The sequence below is a fragment of the Drosophila santomea genome, unplaced genomic scaffold, assembly GCF_016746245.2.
Source record: "Drosophila santomea strain STO CAGO 1482 unplaced genomic scaffold, Prin_Dsan_1.1 Segkk79_quiver_pilon_misjoin1_scaf, whole genome shotgun sequence".
In the NCBI taxonomy this organism is placed as follows: Eukaryota; Metazoa; Arthropoda; class Insecta; order Diptera; family Drosophilidae; genus Drosophila; species Drosophila santomea.
In genome coordinates, this window is record NW_025319012.1 from 306845 (window position 1) to 325603 (window position 18759).

Here is an 18759-nt window from a genome sequence, read left to right on the forward strand (position 1 = left end):
GGCTTGTGGTGACTTGAAGCAGCTGAGAGTCGCTGAGCTGGGCTGTGGTGAGAATGAACAGCTGGCAAGCTAGAGGGCGCCACTGCTATGGGGAACGCAAGAATGTAAGTTATCCAACTTCTACAATCTTGTAGGGGTAAATTTTCTATTTGATTGAGTACGTCTTATTATTATGTTCCACACTTTCAGCAATATTTATACCATTATCTTTTTTAAATTTGAAAGTAATGAGTTTTATATTTAATTAATAAATTTCAACTACGACTACTAAAAAATCCACGACAATCTTTTCGGTTCCGTTTAAAACTGATTTGAATGCCTTTTAAAATTGTTTATTTCTTGCAGGATTTTCTTTTGATGGCTTTTAAAATTTTATTGGTTTTGATTGCCGATTCAGGGAATACGGTTAGAATCCTCTGGTATTTGGGCAATATCGAAAAGATCCCATGCTATGAAGTCAAAACATATTATAGTTTTCATTTGGTCGAGGAATCGATAAGAATAATGTAGATTGACTGCACGATCTCCTTAAAATAAGTTTTTATTTCCATACGACCACTTTGTTATGTACTTGTCACCTTTTTTATCCCAATAATTTCTTTTCTAGGGATTTGTTTTTTTTTATTTACTGATTATTTTATAAGAAAAATTGAATATACATCTAAATGGAACATTTTCCCGTTGATCCAAAACTTAATACATAATTCGATACGCATTTTTAAATTACATTTTGGTTGCCAGATTCAATTTACATTGTGCAAATAAAGTGATCTGCGTCAATGCTGGAATAAATGTGTCCCTCGGATATCATAAAGTCCAAAATGTTGCTGAAAAATAAAAAAAAAACAAATGTTAAAATTACTTAATGATTATAACTATGAGCTTAAGGAACAACGCTCATAAAGGATATCACTTTCTGAAATAGTTTCGATAAACTGCTTACGTCAACTCAGAGTCGCTGATATGGGAAAATTTGGCTTTCAGTTCCTTGCGGGAGATGCCCTCCTCGGAAACATTGATCTTGATAGCCTGGAAGACGGCCTGCTGCTTGGGCTCCAGTCCACTGACAATGGCCGAGCTCTGGGAGGCTGTGAAATCAGCTATGGAGCCGGAGCCGGAGGAAGCGCCTGCACCAGCTCCACCCTTGCTCTGGTAGTCCTCGGCCCTGTAACGGGCATTGAGTACTTCCAGCAGGTGGGTGCAGACCTCGTTGGGATCCAGAACAGGCAGTAACTTGAAGATCATTAGGGTTTTAGAACCTCCTTGCGATCGGGTGGTGCCGAAGACCTTTACGTAGTTGTTGATCATGACTTCGGGTGCCTTCAGAGCGTCGCCCTCCTCCAACCAGTAGTGCGCATCGATTCTGCCGCTATGATCCTCCAGGGCGTAGGTAATCTTTGTCGAGGAAGTCTCGATGTTCCGCACTATGGCCACAACACAGGCCATTGCGTACTGCATGCCGAACATCTCGATGTTTCCCTCCGGGGCGTCCACAATCTGTTTCACCACCAGGGGCGCTATTCCCTATTTGTAATACAGAAGCATGTTGTTTAAGTTGTGGAACTTGGTGGAACTTGCGTTTTACTTACTTCTCCCTTTTGAGAACTGGCGGCTCCACTGGGCGCCGTTTGTGTGGCATTGAAATCTCCAACTAAAAAGGAGCTCTCGCCATTAGTTCCTTTACGTTCTCTGAGATACGAGCTCTACTTACATGAGTCATTCATTTTCTTGGCTTTTTAGTGCCTAATACTTGGCTACTTTAGATAATTTCACAAGAAGCCGCTGGTAAACAACAAAACGCGCCAATTCAGAGCTGATAGTGTGACCGTAGGTCGAGGGTGAAGGAATACCATCTATTGGGTATATGTAAAAAAACAAGCATCGTATTAAAAGTCAAACGAATGTTAATAAGTAAATGCTAAAAACAACTATAACTTATTTAATTTCGAATAGATTTTATTCAATTGAGCTAGTAAAAATCCACAAGCTTTTTGTGTTTATTTGAATGACTTTAACAAGAAATAACTCATTTATTTTGAAATGGGTAACACAGATTATTTCTTAGCACAGGCAATTTCAGAAACGCTTAAATATTTAAAACATTTTTCTGCTTTTGAAGTGCTCTTTTTTCTATTGGCATTTCTTATTTTATTTTTTAATTTTAAAATGTGCTGAGGGACATATGTCCTTGTTTAAGCATTCCACACAATTTGGCTTCACTGGGGTGCAAATTGTTTGTCCAAAGCCCACGAATAAATGATTAACCTCTGACCAGAGATTTAATGGCAGCCACTTCTCTAACGCCACCCGGGTTTGTTCTGGTTCCTTAGTGGGCTTCGGCACCCAACCCAGCCTGTTAGAAAGGCGGTGGACATGGACATCCACTCCGATTCCGGTGATTTTATTCCAGGCCACTGCCATGCATATATGAGCCATCTTGGGGCCAACTCCTGGAAGAGCTACAAGTTCCTTGACATTATTTGGAATGTCCGAATCATACTTGTCTATCAGTATCTCCACGGTTAGCTTGAGGTATTTGGCTTTGTTCTGGAAGAGATTGAGCATAAGATCGATTGATTTATTGCCACACAACTTTCTCAAACCTTATAAAAGGATACGGGATGCAGTAAGTTCTCGAGTTCTGTCACTGGCATTTCCTTCACTTTCAGTGGAGTAAGACTTCGGTCTTTAAGACGATTCATGGCTTCATAAGTAGTTTGATCCTTGGTTTGACTGGTTAGCATCAATGCAACTAGGGTTTGGAAGCGCTGGGTCTGTAAAGAAGTTGTTCATTTGTTAGTTATTCTTATATGTTTATTGTTTGTTGTAAGCTGTATGCTTAATTTTTAAAAAACTAAGCTACAGGAACGGTATGTATTTAATCACACTATTAGTAATACCTTCGGATCTGCTTTTAAATCGGCGCATCGATGGCATCCCATGGTGTCCACTGGAGCACTTCTTGAGTTTCTCATAATGCGAATGTTTTCTAAGTGGTTAATCCACAAAGGATGTGGTGCTTGCACCTCAGAATAGGAATCTCTTTGAGCTTCCTGTGTATTCTCCTCCTGCTTTCTTTGGGGTTTTACTTCCATTTTCACCTTATTGACTGTCACTGGGGAGTCCACAGCATCAGGAAACACTTTGCATTTAACCACAGTAGCCGATCCCATTTGAACTCTGGTTACCATCTGATCAACCTTTTTATTTTTTTGGGTGCAACCCGAGCTGGAGATAAGGGTTCCACTTTTATGGTAGTTTTTCTCAGGGATTCCCCATTTAAAAGTCGTTGCTTGCGAGTTTGGACGGGCGAGAAGTACACTGAGTTAATCGATCCTGCTGCGCGTGAAGATACGCCAACTAGATCCTCGATATCCTGGAAGGTTTAGAAACTGCGTCTGAAGATTTGCTATTAATGTTTTTCGTGTTTTTCCACCTACCCTCACGTTATCTGCTCGATTTTGACGGATTATTATTTCCGTGGGCTTTATAATATCCCCACGTTTTGCCAGTTTGTTGGCCAACGTTAATTTCTTTACATTTTTTGCCATACTTAATATAATTTTTGCGCTTCTGTTTCTGTTTGTTTACATTTCGAACCTATCGATTTTAGTATTGAAACGGTCACACTTCACAACTAAAAGCCGGGAAAATTTCAAAGTATTTAACTTATACAAAAAATTAAGGTACTAAAAAACTTTTTTTTAAATTTAATTATAAAAAACATATAAGGTATTATAATACAACAGGTTTCATCTAAAAAACGTTTTCTTTAATAAAATTGGTTTTTAATAGTGTAAAAAATTATATGGATTAGCTACCTTCTAAATACGATACGTTTATTATTTATTCAGATAGAAGTTTTCTCTCGTGGGCCTGCAAAAATTTCATTAGCATCAAACAAAACTAATAAACCGCGTATACTGACCTGATGTGCCATCTTCAGAAGGTGTTCGAAACTGGACCGACCCGTCTGGAGCACCATCCCGTAAAAGACTTGGCTCCCCGATTGCGTCAGTAGTTCGAATGGGGACCCGAACTCTACCAGAGTGCCAGCGTCCAGAACCATAACCCTATCCGAGTCGATGATCGTGTTCAATCTATGGGCTATGGTCAGAACAGTGCAATCCCTGAACTTCCGGCGAATGGTGGATTGTATGAGGGCGTCGGTTTGGGGATCTACATTTGCGGTAGCCTCGTCCATCACAAGGATACGGTTCTCGCGGAGAATCGCCCTGGCCAAGCAGACCAATTGCCTCTGACCTACACTGTAGTTGGCTCCACCCTCTGCAACCACACTTTCCAGGCCTTTTGGCAGCTCGGACACTTCATCTTTGAGGTGAACCTGGCGAAGGAAGAGTGTTTATTTGTAATTATAACTTTTGAGTAAAAACTCTCACCTCTTCTAGTGCCTCCCACAATTGCTCATCAGCATACTGTGCAAAGGGATCCAAATTATAGCGTACGGTGCCAGAAAATAGCACAGGTTCCTGGGGAATTATAGAGATCTTGCTGCGCAGATCGTGCAGCCCAAGCCCGACAACATCCTTGCTGTCTATCACCAAAGATCCATCGTTGTAGGACAACCTAAAGAGGGCATTTATAAGGGAGGACTTTCCGGCACCCGTTCTTCCCACAACGCCAATCTTTTCGCGTGGCTTGATAAGGAAAGTTAGTGACTTGAGGACTCTATCCGTCTTGGGATCGGGGCTGTATCTAAGACTTAGTTGTTCCGCACTAATTAGACCTTCTTGTGGCCATTCCTTGGGTGGTTTCTTGTCGCCTGCGGACTCAAATACTCCTTCTGTTTCCAGGTTTCTATATTCTAGCACTCTTTCCACAGAAGTCATGGAGTTCTCTAGTTCAGCGGATTGCCTCATTCCCCACTGAACAGTTCCCGTCATGGACATAGCCTGGGTAATAACTAAACCGATTTGACCAGGATTATCCAGCGGGGGGTTAAAGTAGCTCATTAGGGTTACCGATATGACGTAGGCCACGCAAAACAGATCTAGATAATAACCAAAGGCTCGATTTGTGGACAGGAAAGTGTAGTATCCGGAACTGTGGAGATCCTGGTAGTTATTGTATTCCTTAGTCAATAATTCCTGAGCTTCCATAGATCTGATGGTGGGTAGGCCATTTAAAGTGGCACTAAAATGGGAATACATTGGGGATCTGGCTATGGCTTCCAATCTTTTCACGTCTCTCGAAGTGCTCAAATAAAATTTACGAAGAAAATAGAAGGCCAGGAACATGGTGATGGTATTAATCAAATACCAGGGATTTGTGATGCACAATACTCCTATAATTCCACTGATTGTGAGAAATATCTGTATGCAATCTAGCATCACTGCGGGCAGGATTTCATCCACTTGCCCCAAGTCCATGGCAAATCGATTGAGGATTCTGCCCGAGGGATTCGCATGAAAGAAGTACAGTGCTGTGCGGGAGACTCCTTGGAACATGGTATTATGTAACTGGGTGGATGAGTGCATCGCCATGCTGAAGAAGAGCAGGGTTCGAAGCAGGGCAAAGATCACTAGAGCTGCATTAATTCCAGTAAAGATGTAAATGTCCAAAGATGAAGAGGAGTCGTGGTTTTTAACCCTGTGAACGAAGATTTTTAAATTGTGAATAACATAGTTTATTTAAGCATACTTACCAGTAGGAAAGGAAGTAGTCCCCGCCAGAAGCCAAAATTTGAGTGCCCAGGCAGAAGACTGCAACCAGGACGACCATTACCCATCCAGAGCCCGCGGAGAAATATTTCCCATATATGCCCAATCCAACATTCCCCTGGGATCGCGATTCCTGAGCAGGCTGTCTTTCATTGTCCAGTATAGAATCCGTTGCGGAATCCACAGAAGTAACACTGAATCTGCTTACACGACTACTTTGCCGGGAGTAGGTTGACTTACCATCATGGGCATCGTTTTCTGCATTACCATGTTGTTGATCAGAATCCCCCTTTTCCTGGGCCTCCTTGGCCAAGAGCTTGGCAAAGTCCTGGCCACTTTTGAGCATTTCCTCGTAGGTGCCGATAGCTGATATTTTTCCCTTATCCATGATCACTATGAGATCGGCATGTTCCAGAAATTGCAGTTGATGGGTCACCAGAATCACCAGTTTATCCCGGAGAAAGCCACGCATGCACTCCTCGAATAAATGACGTCCCACATGGGTGTCCACCGCGCTCAAGGGATCGTCGAGGAGGTAGGTATCAGCTTGTCGATAAACAGCTCTGGCCAAACTGATCCTCGCTCTTTGACCTCCGGATAGGGAAGCTCCCCTTTCACCCACAAAAGTGCGATCGCCGTGGAGCAGTTCAAAATCTCTTTCCAAAGCACATTTTCTTACAACATTTCGATATCGGTGCTTATCCATGGGAAGGCCGAATAGGATATTATCTCTAATGGAAGCATTGAAGAGCCAGGGTTCCTGAGAGGCATAAGAGATTTTTCCCTGGACTTTCAGCTTCCCCGACTCACCAGGAAGCTCTCCTAAAATGGCTTGTATTAGGCTGGATTTTCCAGAGCCAACAGGGCCAATTACAGCCACCAGTTGAGGTGGACTTATACTGATGTTAATGTTTTCCAAAACGGGTTCCACGTGATCATGGTTCCAACGAGCTTGAAAGGATTGCAATTCCACAAGGGGTTCTCCTTTGAAAAGCTTATTTGCTTGGCCACCTTTGCGGTGCAAAACTGCAGTTTCACTTCGCATCATAAATCCTTTGATTCTCCGCAGGGTCACCATCATCTCTGCAAATTGGGACATGCCGCTCGGGAAGAATTTGCACACCGTGCGTCGCAGGATATTGTAGAAAGCGGTCACTGAGAAAGCCCTCTCCGCCGTCAATTGTCCGCCCATCAGAACGAACCCCAGAAGACTTACGAATATTGCGATTCTACTCAGAGTAATCTCAAAGGACAGAAGAGTGCCTCGGATGTAGTTCACCTTGCGAATGGAGCTCATTTCACTGCGCCGAAGTCTCTCGATCAGACTCCCAAATGGCTTCTCCCAGGTATACATCTTGATTACCTGAATACCTGATATGATCTCATTCATCATCCTAACCCGCTGATCAGTTCTCAGGGCTGTTTGGAGTCTAAGTCGCGAAGTCAGTCGGCTGAGAAAAGTTTGGACCGGCAGGTATAGAAGTAGTATCCCGATTCCGTACAGGGAAGCTACTCCGATCTGCTGGTATAGGAAGTACGAGGATATGAGCAACTCCAGGGGTCCCAGCCAGAGAAAGTGAAAGTGTATCAGAGCGCGATCGAAACGGCCTAGATCGTTGGATATGAGATTAACCACCTGACCTGTGGTTGTATCTCCCAAGGCAGTGCGACTCAACCGGAGTGCTTTTCGATAGATAGCCGTACTTACCGCCACTCTCATTTTCATGGCCAGGTGCTGAGGGGAAGAATGTTCTTGTATTACAGTTTAAAATAATATATTTCTTCTCTAAAATCTCACCATTAGGCCCATCATAAGGGGGTGGAACGTCAGTACTGAGAACAGTATGCTTGAAACCAAAGTTAATCCATAAACTTTTGCCCACATCCCATCTCCATTTCCACTTTCTGTGAACTCCGCTATTAGAGCTGCTAGGATTAGTGGTAAGGTCACTCTGTCAGAAAGAAACTTCGAAAATATATGGATCGTATAACCAAACATCATTCCTTACGCACCTTGTGCCTAGCTCGAGAACTCCAATAAGAATGCCAGACAGAAAAAGCTGCCATCCAAATACCTTTAATATAACCCTAATTATGCATGGTTCGCGTTTTGCCGTATCCCCGCAGGATCTGACTTCTGACTGCCAAGTCATAAAGAATTTGTCTCCGAGAGTTTCCGCCTTGTGGCTCTTTAGAGAGTTATATAGATCGGTAGGCTCAAGTGTTTTCTTTCTGCCCTTGAAAAGTATGGGCAACGCAAAGCTGGAAAATATATGTAATTCACGAGCATTAATATTTATCAGAATATTTGTTATTCAAACCCCGAGTTTCTTAAAGGCCTTCCTTCAAAGTACATACAAACGGGTTAATCTGAAGTCGTAGACTTGATCTTGGGTCTACTGATAACAGTTCCGTTATAGTACGATTTTTTGTGAGGAAATTGTTGTTTAAAAACGCTAATGTTTAATGGAGTCTTTAATAAAACATACCAAAACATTAAAGCAGAGAACATCCCCGCCGATTCCCGTGGATTTGTTTTAAGTTTTTTGGCCTGCATTTTTTGTAGTTAGGTATTATGCTAGTTTTGGCCTTATCAAAGTCAAATGCTCTATTTATGTAATTAGTTTGTTGGATTAGCTACTTTTCACATCCGTTAAAACTAAAACTTTCCGTTTAGCAAGAAAAACAATTTCAGATAAAAGCGTCCGTGGGGTTTCGCTTTTTAACTTGATCTGGTTCGCTTTTAGGTGCCATCCCACGAGTGATAAAATTCACGGAAGTTTTCTCACCTGGGTGACGTAATTTATCTCAGAGATAATCTTGTTAGTACCGTCTGTGGTAAGGGAATCCTCTATATTCAGCTATCAGATGTTTACGTTATCTGCCATTTCGTTGTTGAATTATTTAAGTAATGCAAAATCAATCCTATTTACTGTTAATTAAAAAAAAATTCCTTAGAAAACCTAGGGAATTTTTGATTTCATTAGAAATTGAAATTATTATTATTCGGATGGATATCTCTCGAATAAAGATAATACATACTACTGAATATCTAAAAATATACTCTTATCAAGTTTTACCCAGAAGGAAATAAATCTTCACTAGGACTTTGTCCGCTATCTCCGTACTAACTTACATGTGTTTTTTATGCCTCAGTTTTATTAAGTTAAGGGCTTAAAGAAATATATTCTACGCGCCTTAAGGTGCGCTAAAGAAATTTGGACTTGACACCTATTTTTCGACCACCAAACAATTACACTCACCATTGAATCTTGATGTTATTTTTTCAAATTACAAACACATTTGCAAATTGTGATTTTGTTGTTCTTCGAATTTAAATATTTAGAAATGTTAGCTTTTTTAAATATCTTGTATGTTAAATGGTTATAAAAAAGTTATATTATAACTTAAAATTAACTCCAAACGTCCATCTGATTTCTTCAATGTCAAACAACAAGTTTTTTTTATATATACATATATTTCAATATGATTTTATGTCTATTTCAAATATTTGTAAATTGAGCTATCCATCATTTTCAGCATTTGCTTAGCTGGCTTTCAATAAGCAAATGCATACGAATGAGCCAAAAAATTAAACCACACACAAGTTTCAGTCGTATCCAGATGGTCACGAACTGCCCTTTTTTCAACATAAATATAATCATAAATGTGTGTGAATATTTTATCATTTATTTACATAAAATAACCGACCGCAAGATTTAATTAACCGCAAAAGTGGCAGAGAAAAATTGGAAAATTTCTACACAGAGCGGAAAAGGAAGAACCAAATTTAAGCAAGAGAGAGCGCGGAAGTCGAGTTCCTCGACTATCAGATACCCGTTCCGCAGCTATTCCTTATGGGAAAATGAAGAAATATAATTGGAAGCGGATCAGATTTTATATTTTCTGTAAGAACTAAATCGATAGCTTCAGATATTGCTATTATCTTGTAAATGATTTTAAAGCTATCTTTTTAACTTCCAATCTTGCGTTTCCTGAGATTTCGACGACAGTAAGACAATTGATCCTAATCAAAAATTAATAGGGGTTATATTAGGGTTGGTTTCTACATGTTAACTACTTCTTAGCGAGTCTGGCATGCTCCTTTCTTAATGAGTAACGCGATAAAAATAAAATGCGATATGTGAGTTAATGCAAAACGTAAACATCAAGGAAAGGAACCAGAGAAATAGATATGCGGACAGCGTGTATTGGCATAAATCGGAGTAATAAGGTAAATATGTGCTCAGCTCTGAACACACACAGATACGCACCAACACAGAGACACACTGGCCTGGAATGTAAGTCCGGGCAAATAAACATATTTATCTGTGTGACAACTCGCTGAAGTGACCGAGCCCAACAAAATTAGTAGTAACAACTGTTCCTGGGTGTACCGATTCAGATTGAGTAATAAACAAAAAGGAGTTGAGAAACATGAAATGCGGTCTATGAATATCATATTAAAAAAAGCCTTTCACAGAAGTCTCTAAAGATCTGTTCATCATTTCGCAGACCACAATTTTGGGAAGGCGAGATGTTTCCAGCTGAAGCCCGAGGACTCTATCAGATGCTTTGTGATTAAAGATGATTCAACTTAATAATATTTATCAATTCAGGAAATAAAAGATAAAGTAAACCTTTGTCTACTTAGATACATCTTTACGCTAAAGATTCATTGTCTGTTGAAGAGTAACATCTGTACTCAAACGGACTGCTTCTAGTCAACGTGCATTGACCGCTCCCACATTCAGTGCCGCTCCCCCTCCCACCACCCCTCATCTCATCCCCTACTCATCTGCAGCTCAGTCCGTCCATGTTTTCGCCTTATCAGCGGACGAGAACGCAGCGTGAGTGCGGCTGTCACTTGGGGCAAACATATGTTTCGCTACAAATTGACGACCGCAACGCTCTTATCAGCCGGCTGCTGATAACAACAACAGCAAGGGACTTAAAAGTGGTTGAACTGGTGAGTGGGGAGGGGTGTTGGTTCTGGACAACAAAAGACAACAAACGAAAACAAGGAGTTCTCAGTCGAGTTCCCCGACTATCTGATACCCGTTACACAGCTAGTGGAAGTGCGAAGGAGAAATTCCAGCACGACAGTGGCCAAAAGATTTTTGGCAAATCGAGAGAAATCTAAAAGACTAACCAAAATGTGACAAAATTTTAAAACCTTTTTTCAAAAGTGTGGGCGTGAAAGTTTTTGTCGGTTTGTGGGCGTAAGAGTGGGCGAGGCAAAAAGGGTTTATACAAATCGATACAAGTTTACAAGACTAACAAAAAAATGAAAAGATATCAAAACATTTTGCAAAAGGTAACAAAAGTTGGGTTGACAAACTTGCGCTGCGTCTAAGTCTCTGGTGTCTGCATGCTGAATCTGAACTTTCTAGCTTTTATAGTACCTGAGATATCGACGTTTATACGGACAGTCAGATGACATGGACAGAAGGACATGGCCAGATCGACGCGGCTATTGATCCTGATCAAGAATATTTATACTCTATAAGGTCTATTCTGCCTGTTACATACTTTTCAACGAATCTAGTATACCCTTTTACTCTACGAGTAACGGGTATAATTAACAAATACTAAATTTAAGCACGTCTTGCTGCGGTCCACCCAGCGGAGATGTGTTTCATTAAGTGCAGCTAGCTCCATCTCGCTCGCTCGCTCTAGATTATCCATCCCTCTCTGCTGACGGCCACCTACACGCCGAGAAAATGTATAGAGATAAATTCTGTTTGAATCTTAATATTTCTACAACAAACTTTCTTAGTTATTCTAAAACGTAGCATCAAGTGTCGAGATGCCTTTCGACTGTTAACACGTCGTAGGAAAAAGTTTCTGGCGTAGACTGTAAAAACGATTTTTGTTTTCATACAACGTGGATTTGACTTGGCGTTATTTACGTGTCTATTTATTTAAATTTTTGATTTATTAAGCGGACATCACATCAACGTTAGCTTGCAAATTATTCCTCAAACTTAAACAATCTTTCTCGCTTGAGAAAGAGAAAGTCAGTGTACTTTAGCGGTCAGCAGGGCGATTGTGGGGAGTTGGGGAAGGGGGTCTGGGAGGGGCATCATGTGCTAAGACCTTTTAAGGGGTTAAGGGTTGTCCAGTGGCCACCGCTGACTTTCTGCTCGCAGCGGGCGGTGACGGCAAGTACGGTTTACTATCGCACCCCATGTGAGTTTGTCAGTGCCAATCCTCGACTGAAAGCTGGACAGGGATGCGTATGACAGGAAGCCGCTGGATATAATTGTTATGATTAAAAACAGTCAATTAACAGGGTTCCTTTTGATAAGGAAAGCCAATTGGATCTCCACCCTCCTAGCTGACAATACTGTGTTGAACTCAACTGTATTAATCTGAAACGTGCCATTCAAAGGGCTTAAAACTGAAATATTGATTTTTTTTTATTGATTTTTAATTTTAAATGGAGAAATATATATTTTTAAGCACACAAAACTAGTGCCTTCCGCCTCCTTGGTAATTTGTAACCGTATTTAATGGTTAAGTACGCGAGAGCTCTTTGTTAATAGTTCGCTTTAGAGCCAATGTGCCCCATATAGCCATATAGCCTGACCTTCTTTAAGCATTTCAAAGTTGCCATTGTGCTAGGGAAGTTAAGTACTTATAACTATATAAAAAAGGGGCAGCAAAATATTAAATCCGACCCCTCAATATCTCGATACCGTCCGATTCGCTGCGGTGTGAACGGCAATGGCAAACAGGCAAATAAACAAACAATCCTTTGGCTTTCGGCCAGGCTTTCGCCGAGGTGCGTATGCATATGGGCCGGTGTGTACACATGGGCGGTGTGTGTTTGGATTCCGGGGGCTGCTTGCCAGCTGGCTTATTCACGTGCAGGTCGCTCCTGCCGTTCTGAAGAGGCTAAGGGGGCTAAGGGGGCTAAGGGGGCTGGACTGGTTGACCTGGCCCAGGAAACAATTAGCTCTAAATAAAATTTCAAAAGAGGCAGTCGTTTGCGACCGACAACGGGCGTTTGCCACCATGGCCGGCGAACACGCCACTTTGCGCGGAATGGGAGCTCATATTAGATAGCATGATATCACTTAATTACGGTATTTAAATGAGCAACAAATGATATGCTTTGGGCTTTGAGAGACCGATCACAAATAAACCCGAATGAAAGTGTGCAGCAGCGAACGTAGATGCATTTTCCCGAAATTTATTTCATATTTCAGGCTTTTCGCATTTAATTTCTGTTTTGCGCCCTAAACTATGCAACACTTCATGGCCATGCATGGCATGTCGAGCTGTTCATGTGCGAGTGTGTTTGAAATGTAATTGAAATTTAGTTGGCAAAACTAATTGAAATTGCTGCATTATGCAACGCCGATAAAGCCCAAACAGAAATGCCTCAAAGTGGGTATATAAAAATCAATGGAAAAACGGGTCAAACGATTGATTTGAATGGTTTATCGTCGCAGTTTTCTGGCCTAAAAAGGGGAAAAATAAAATTGGTAGATAATATTCGCTTACTAAGTTATTATTATTACTGATGCTACTATTTTTTAGTTTTATTTCTACTTACGATCCCGCAAATCCCTAAAAATAGTTTTGGTTTTTGCCCAAAACGAAGACTTCTAATTTAGCTCAGTGCAGTTGTTTGTTCGGAAAAAAACGTTCAAAACCGTTCGACAGGAATTACTAATTAAAATAATTTTCGTGCTCGTTCGACTAAACCCAAAAGTGAACGACGTAAATAATTAAATTAACCGAAATGACATGCAAAATGCTCAGGACAATGGCTGCAAACGACCTCTATTAGGGGATGTTATTGGGGAGGGGTCACCAAACAGAAACTTTAAACTGCACTGTTGACCCAATTAGCAAACCGTTTTGGCCATCGCGTTCAGTTTTCGGCCAGTATTGTATTATGCATGTCACAGGGAGCTGCAGGTCGCGGAAGTCATTTGCCATCGACCTTTAACTCCCAACTGAAAACGCCATTTAATGCCTGAATTATTCGAATTTTCTATAATTTTCAAATCCTAGACGCACATTAATTAATGTCGCTGATTCACAGAATGTTTTTGGTAAATTTGCACTCCTTTTATTTCCCATATTTATTTTGTTTTTCATACACACTTTATGTTAAGTAGAATAAAAGCCAAAAGTTTGCCAAAATTCAAACGCAAAAAATTGTGTTAGTTTCTACATAATAATAAAAGTTTTATTCCCGCTCAGTTTAAGCCACATTTCGGGCTTACCCTATCTACTGCCGGAAGTTTGGCTGATTTACTTTTCCTTTTTTTTATATTTACATTTTTACTGCGCGGGATATTATGGCGGATATCATTTTTATAATATTAAAGTATTACAACCAAAGGTGTCTTTATGATTTTAGTATGGAAGCTGGTACGTCTTTACTTGGCAATATAAAAATAGTACTATATCTCATTTACTTATGTTTTTTATTGGATACTTTGATTTTGTTAATTTATTTTCATACAAGGTCCCATATATCTCACAATATGCACAGGTGACATGGATGATTGTCACTGCTATTTTCTTAACTAAATTTAACTCTAATATTGAATTTTTGATTTATTCAAGCAGCTTTGGATTTTGATCATGTATGTTGCTAAATTTTCGCCACTTTTCCAGCATGACATTCCCTGGACATGCATGGATATTTTAATGGCCACCTACGGCCATAGGTAAAATTGTTCAGACGTGGAAAAAGTGCCCGCAACTTTCCCTCCATTGACTGTTCATTGTTGTCCCTGCGATTTTGTCGCTTTGTTCTGGATCATTTTGTTTGTGTTGTTTTGTTGCGTTTCGGGTTATATGTATAGCGAACATAGTTTTAACAATTTTGGCGAAAATGAAATGCCAACAGCCAACGGCCAGAGGTTTGCTACGCGCGTGAACTGACACTCAGAAATTTGATTTTACGTATTTGGAAACATATTAAAAAATGGGATAGCTTGGGCAGATTTTAATATTGTCAACAAAAATGTGTGAAAACAAGGTATGGAAAATAAATGAATAAATTTTGGGAAGTTACTTATTCCTGTAAATATGGAATACCAATGGTTGTTATTTGTTTACTGTAATGCGTTTTTTTGCGCTTAGGAATCAATTTACCATAAACATATTTAGGAACTAAATGTTTTCAGTGCATCTACATACATACCAATTCACAGTTGTCAGTGAGGGTGTGCGTGTATTCCCAAGTATACATGCATTTATACAAACACGCAAATTATGCAAACGGCTACCGCAAATAACATAAATTTCCCAAACTTGGCGGCCCGCAACGCACCTGGTAAGGGGAGGGGAAAGGGGAGGGGTTGCCACTGGGGTACAAACAGTGTTGACGTCAATTTTCAAAAAGTGGTAAAATCAGATGAGTTATAATGGGTTTGGCCGCCATTTCCAGGTTTAATATTTTATCATATATTTTTAAATCGAATTGCATACATCGCGAAGTTAAGTATATATTCATGAATATAATAATATTATATAATAATAAAAAATAAATTAAATAAAAAAATAATGTTAACGGTGTCATTCTTTTGAGTGTTTAAAAATGTACACTAACTTTTATCATTCGGCTGTGGAAGTACATTTCTATAGGTTCCTTTAGTCATGATTATTTAAACTTTGTTGACCAGATAAAGCCCGAAAATAGCCAAGTTAACAGCACAGGACGTGAAGGTGTTGGATGCTAGCGCCGCATAGAAATGTTAGCGCGTTGGCATCTCTGCCTGTGTGAGTGCGTATCTGTGTGCCTGCATCCGTCGAGTGTGTGCGTGTGTTGTTGGTGCGTGAATTCCAGCCAGCGAACAACTTTATATGCAGCAAAGGCAGGGATACGCAAAATGCAGCTCTTTTGATTTCGTTTAATGCGCGCATCTTCAGCATTCATAATAAAAGCAGATTACGAGCGTTGACAACACTGTCAATACAGAACGGGGGCGTGGCAGGGGCGGTGGGGGAGACGGGGTGGGAAGGGGCTGTCAACGGCAGCGGCCAATTGCCGTAAATTTGCATGGCACAATGAAGCTGCTTGGCACTAAAAACGAATGGAGCAATGCCCTTTCTCCCTCAAAAATTAATATCTTAATTTGGTTCCCAAAGAAATGTATTAATTTATTTATTTATACAGTTTCTGTTTTAGCTAAGCAATTGTATTATTACTTAAAATTACACATCATTAATGTTTGCTGAACCAAAGAAGAACTATATATTTATATAAAATATATTAAGTTTGAAGTCAATTTACATATATCACCCAAATATGCATTTTCTTTATTGTTGGCCATTCTTTGCCGCCGAAAAGTGTTTCAATTGTCAATCAGTTCTTCGTTACAATATTCTCCACTGCCAATGGCTTTCGAAACTCTACAGTATACCGTAGGTAAACCCCTATATGAGCCACAAAAGAAGCAGCGAGGCCCAAAACTCAAGCTTAACAAAACGCTTTAAGTTATGTCAAGTTCTCATTGATTCTCCTGAGACCCGTTCCCACACACACACGCACACACACACAGATACACACTCACAGCGGGCCATAAGTTAGTGACATTAGTGCGCTTAATTAAAGCAGCCCCTGAATGTCAGCAACAACAACAACAACCATGTCAATTTGCATTGCCGGTCTGGGGAAAAATTGTACTTTAGTCCACAAACTGGAGTTTATATTATATTTGGGCCACAGGCATTTTAGCTATCACACTAACAACAAAGTAACTTTTAAGTTCATGAAAATAAATTTGTATTCTTCGAATTAGGCTGGCGAAATCCTCCACAAAAACATCAGAAAAAAATATGTTGTCCCACAAAACTTAAACAACTTAAACAAATTATAATTAGGGTAAGACCTAATTCCACTAACACTTTTCCGAAGGATCTATAGTTACTATTTAAAAATCAAAACTTGTTGCGGCCTGTATTAGTAACTTTAATTTGTATGGGTTGAACCCCCCCCACAAGCTCCCCCAGTACCCTAGGTTTTTGAAAGATGTGGGCAGCGTATTCAGTTCGTTACTCTGGCATTCGGGAACTGAATGTTCTTAGATGCTGCATGGATTAAGACAAATCAAGTCGAGAGCTGGAAAAAGGGAGAGTGCACAGACTGGTGCAGATTTCGCATTCCCACCGAAAAATTGGGTCAAAGATCAAGTGGAGCTCAACTCGGAAGAGGAATATGAAGATGAAGATGAAGAGAAATAGAGGAGAAGCGTCGCGGCAAATATGCAAAATAAAGTTGGAGGAGAAAGAGGAAGCGAAAGCAGCGACGCGTGGCATGAGCATGAACACCCGGGGGGAGGGGAAGGCACAATGGGGGCAGAGGGGTAGGGGTCAGGGGTTGCTTCACTGAGCGTGATGGATATGCACACACACACACACACACACACACATACACATACAGAAGAGGAGGGCTCCAGCGCAGTTGCAAGAATAAGATGAAGAAAAATGCGCGTTTATTTTTCGAGCCTACACTTGAAAAATGAGGCGTTAAAATGTCGTAAAATATGTGGCAGTGTTATGAAATACTTTCAAATAAGCTTTATAACTTATTTGTGGTATAACCATTTGTGGAATAAGGAAATGCCAAACGTAAAGGCGTATATTTTATGTAAGAAACCGAGTATTAGAGTCGCCTATAACGTGGTTCATTTAAAACTCCCTCGTTCTTATTGAATGGCACTTGTATTTAATTTACATATTGCACTAATTACGGAAAAGAATAGTCAATTTAACGCTTGATTGCGAGGATTATTTGTTAAATGACACTATTAAGTCACCCAGTCAGAGGTTTTCCGAGTGCATTGGAACGCCGAGTGCACATGCATATGCCAGCGGGTGGGTGGTGTGTGTGGGGCTATCCCTGGAAGAGGGGGCGGGGGTTAGCAGCATGTCAGCGCCACAGCTGTGACTAAGCGGCGCATAACTACCAACTGCAGCAACTACAACAACTGGATATTCGCGGAGGAGGCCATGAATGCAGTTTGCTCCCGTCCCCCCAACCCCTTCACACACCACCGCTTTTCCCTTTGTAGTCACTGCATTTCTCACTCTCTTTTTTGGCATCCTCGTAGGCGTTGATGATAGCAAGCGAAGCAACAACAAAGCGACGCCGCACAGTGGGACTATGCGACAACAGCCCATTAAATTGAAGGGTGATTGATGGATGGCCCCCATTGAAAGAGTCTGGTACTAGGGAACTGGGTAACTAGGCAACTTTCAACTATGATATATGGTGCAAAAGTGGGATCCAAATAAATTGGGGATTGATAACGTATTAGCAAGAACCAAAACTCAATACTATAAGCGATTATGAATTATATATTCTGTATATTCTTCGGAAATATTGACTGAAGGTGTTTGCCCCACTGTCTACATACTAAAACCTCTGCGGCGCCTGCAGCGGAATTCGGCAAACTGGAAAACTGCATGAAAATATGCAAAAACGTCGAAATGATTGCGGCTGAGCCGCACAGAATTTCCCCGTTTTCCCTTCCCTGGATCCAATATCCGTCTCAGCATTTCGCTTGCCAACTTCCACAAATCCCTCCCCACCTCTGATTTCTTTTGAGCGCACTTTTCCTCCCTTTTTCTGTGAATTCTCACAGCCAAAAATACATTATTTTCTAAATGCTTATAAAAATTCCATCATTAGAGCTTATATTTTTGAATCCATTCTTACCAATTTTATAACATTTATTTTTATTTTTGGCGAACTCACAACTTTTCTTGTTCTAAAGACTGTTTGTATTAAAATGTTGTTCTTTTATATAAACTTATTTAGTAATGCATCTGGGTCGCTCAATATACAAACCCTCAATATGCAGCCAAAATGAAATAAAATCGCCCGTAGTTGCATTAATCGTTCCTGCTCCCCTTTCACCACCCATCGTTTCGCATTTTCCCTATTTTCCTGTATTCTTTGCGTTTTTATGCGACGCCAACGCTGCTGCTGATTTTCACATCTTAACAACAATTAAGAGCGCACATAAGTCAAAACCGCAACAACAACAGCGAAATAGAGCAACCAATGTGAACGCAGCAACAACAAATTAGTTGTTAAGAACCG

The 18759-nt window shown here is 40.5% G+C and overlaps 3 protein-coding genes across 3 annotated transcripts; all 3 read right to left on the minus strand.

Moving 5' to 3' along the window:
* Window positions 1-610: 610 nt before the first annotated feature.
* Window positions 611-1863, minus strand: LOC120457707 (replication protein A 32 kDa subunit). The gene is made up of 4 exons (XM_039645202.2): window positions 1712-1863; window positions 1590-1651; window positions 944-1524; window positions 611-827 (listed from the first exon to the last, which is right to left on the minus strand). The coding sequence occupies exons 1-4, from the start codon at window positions 1722-1724 to the stop codon at window positions 749-751; spliced, it is 735 nt and encodes a 244-aa protein (XP_039501136.1). The 5' UTR covers window positions 1725-1863; the 3' UTR covers window positions 611-748.
* A 248-nt stretch (window positions 1864-2111) lies between these two features.
* On the minus strand, window positions 2112-3677 carry LOC120457708 (endonuclease III-like protein 1). Its single transcript, XM_044006740.1, is given in 5 exon segments — window positions 2112-2547; window positions 2604-2774; window positions 2901-3208; window positions 3211-3376; window positions 3441-3677. Coding segments are annotated over 5 exon segments (1155 nt in total). The 5' UTR covers window positions 3552-3677; the 3' UTR covers window positions 2112-2148.
* A 47-nt stretch (window positions 3678-3724) lies between these two features.
* LOC120457706 (probable multidrug resistance-associated protein lethal(2)03659) lies at window positions 3725-8394 on the minus strand. Its single transcript, XM_039645201.2, has 7 exons — window positions 8171-8394; window positions 7695-7943; window positions 7480-7633; window positions 5666-7416; window positions 4401-5610; window positions 3929-4345; window positions 3725-3876 (listed from the first exon to the last, which is right to left on the minus strand). The coding sequence occupies exons 1-7, from the start codon at window positions 8236-8238 to the stop codon at window positions 3847-3849; spliced, it is 3879 nt and encodes a 1292-aa protein (XP_039501135.1). The 5' UTR covers window positions 8239-8394; the 3' UTR covers window positions 3725-3846.
* Window positions 8395-18759: the final 10365 nt, after the last annotated feature.

Coding starts and splice junctions, on each gene's coding strand:
- LOC120457706 (XM_039645201.2), bottom strand. CDS start 8,238: ATGCAGGCCAAAAAACTTAAAACAAATCCACGGGAATCGGCGGGGATG. Junction 5,611..5,665: donor GACTACTTCCTTTCCTACTG/GTAAGTATGCTT, acceptor CTTCGTTCACAG/GGTTAAAAACCACGACTCCT. Junction 3,877..3,928: donor TTCTGAAGATGGCACATCAG/GTCAGTATACGC, acceptor AAATTTTTGCAG/GCCCACGAGAGAAAACTTCT.
- LOC120457707 (XM_039645202.2), bottom strand. Junction 1,525..1,589: donor CCAGTTCTCAAAAGGGAGAA/GTAAGTAAAACG, acceptor TATTACAAATAG/GGAATAGCGCCCCTGGTGGT. Junction 828..943: donor ATCAGCGACTCTGAGTTGAC/GTAAGCAGTTTA, acceptor TTTATTTTTCAG/CAACATTTTGGACTTTATGA.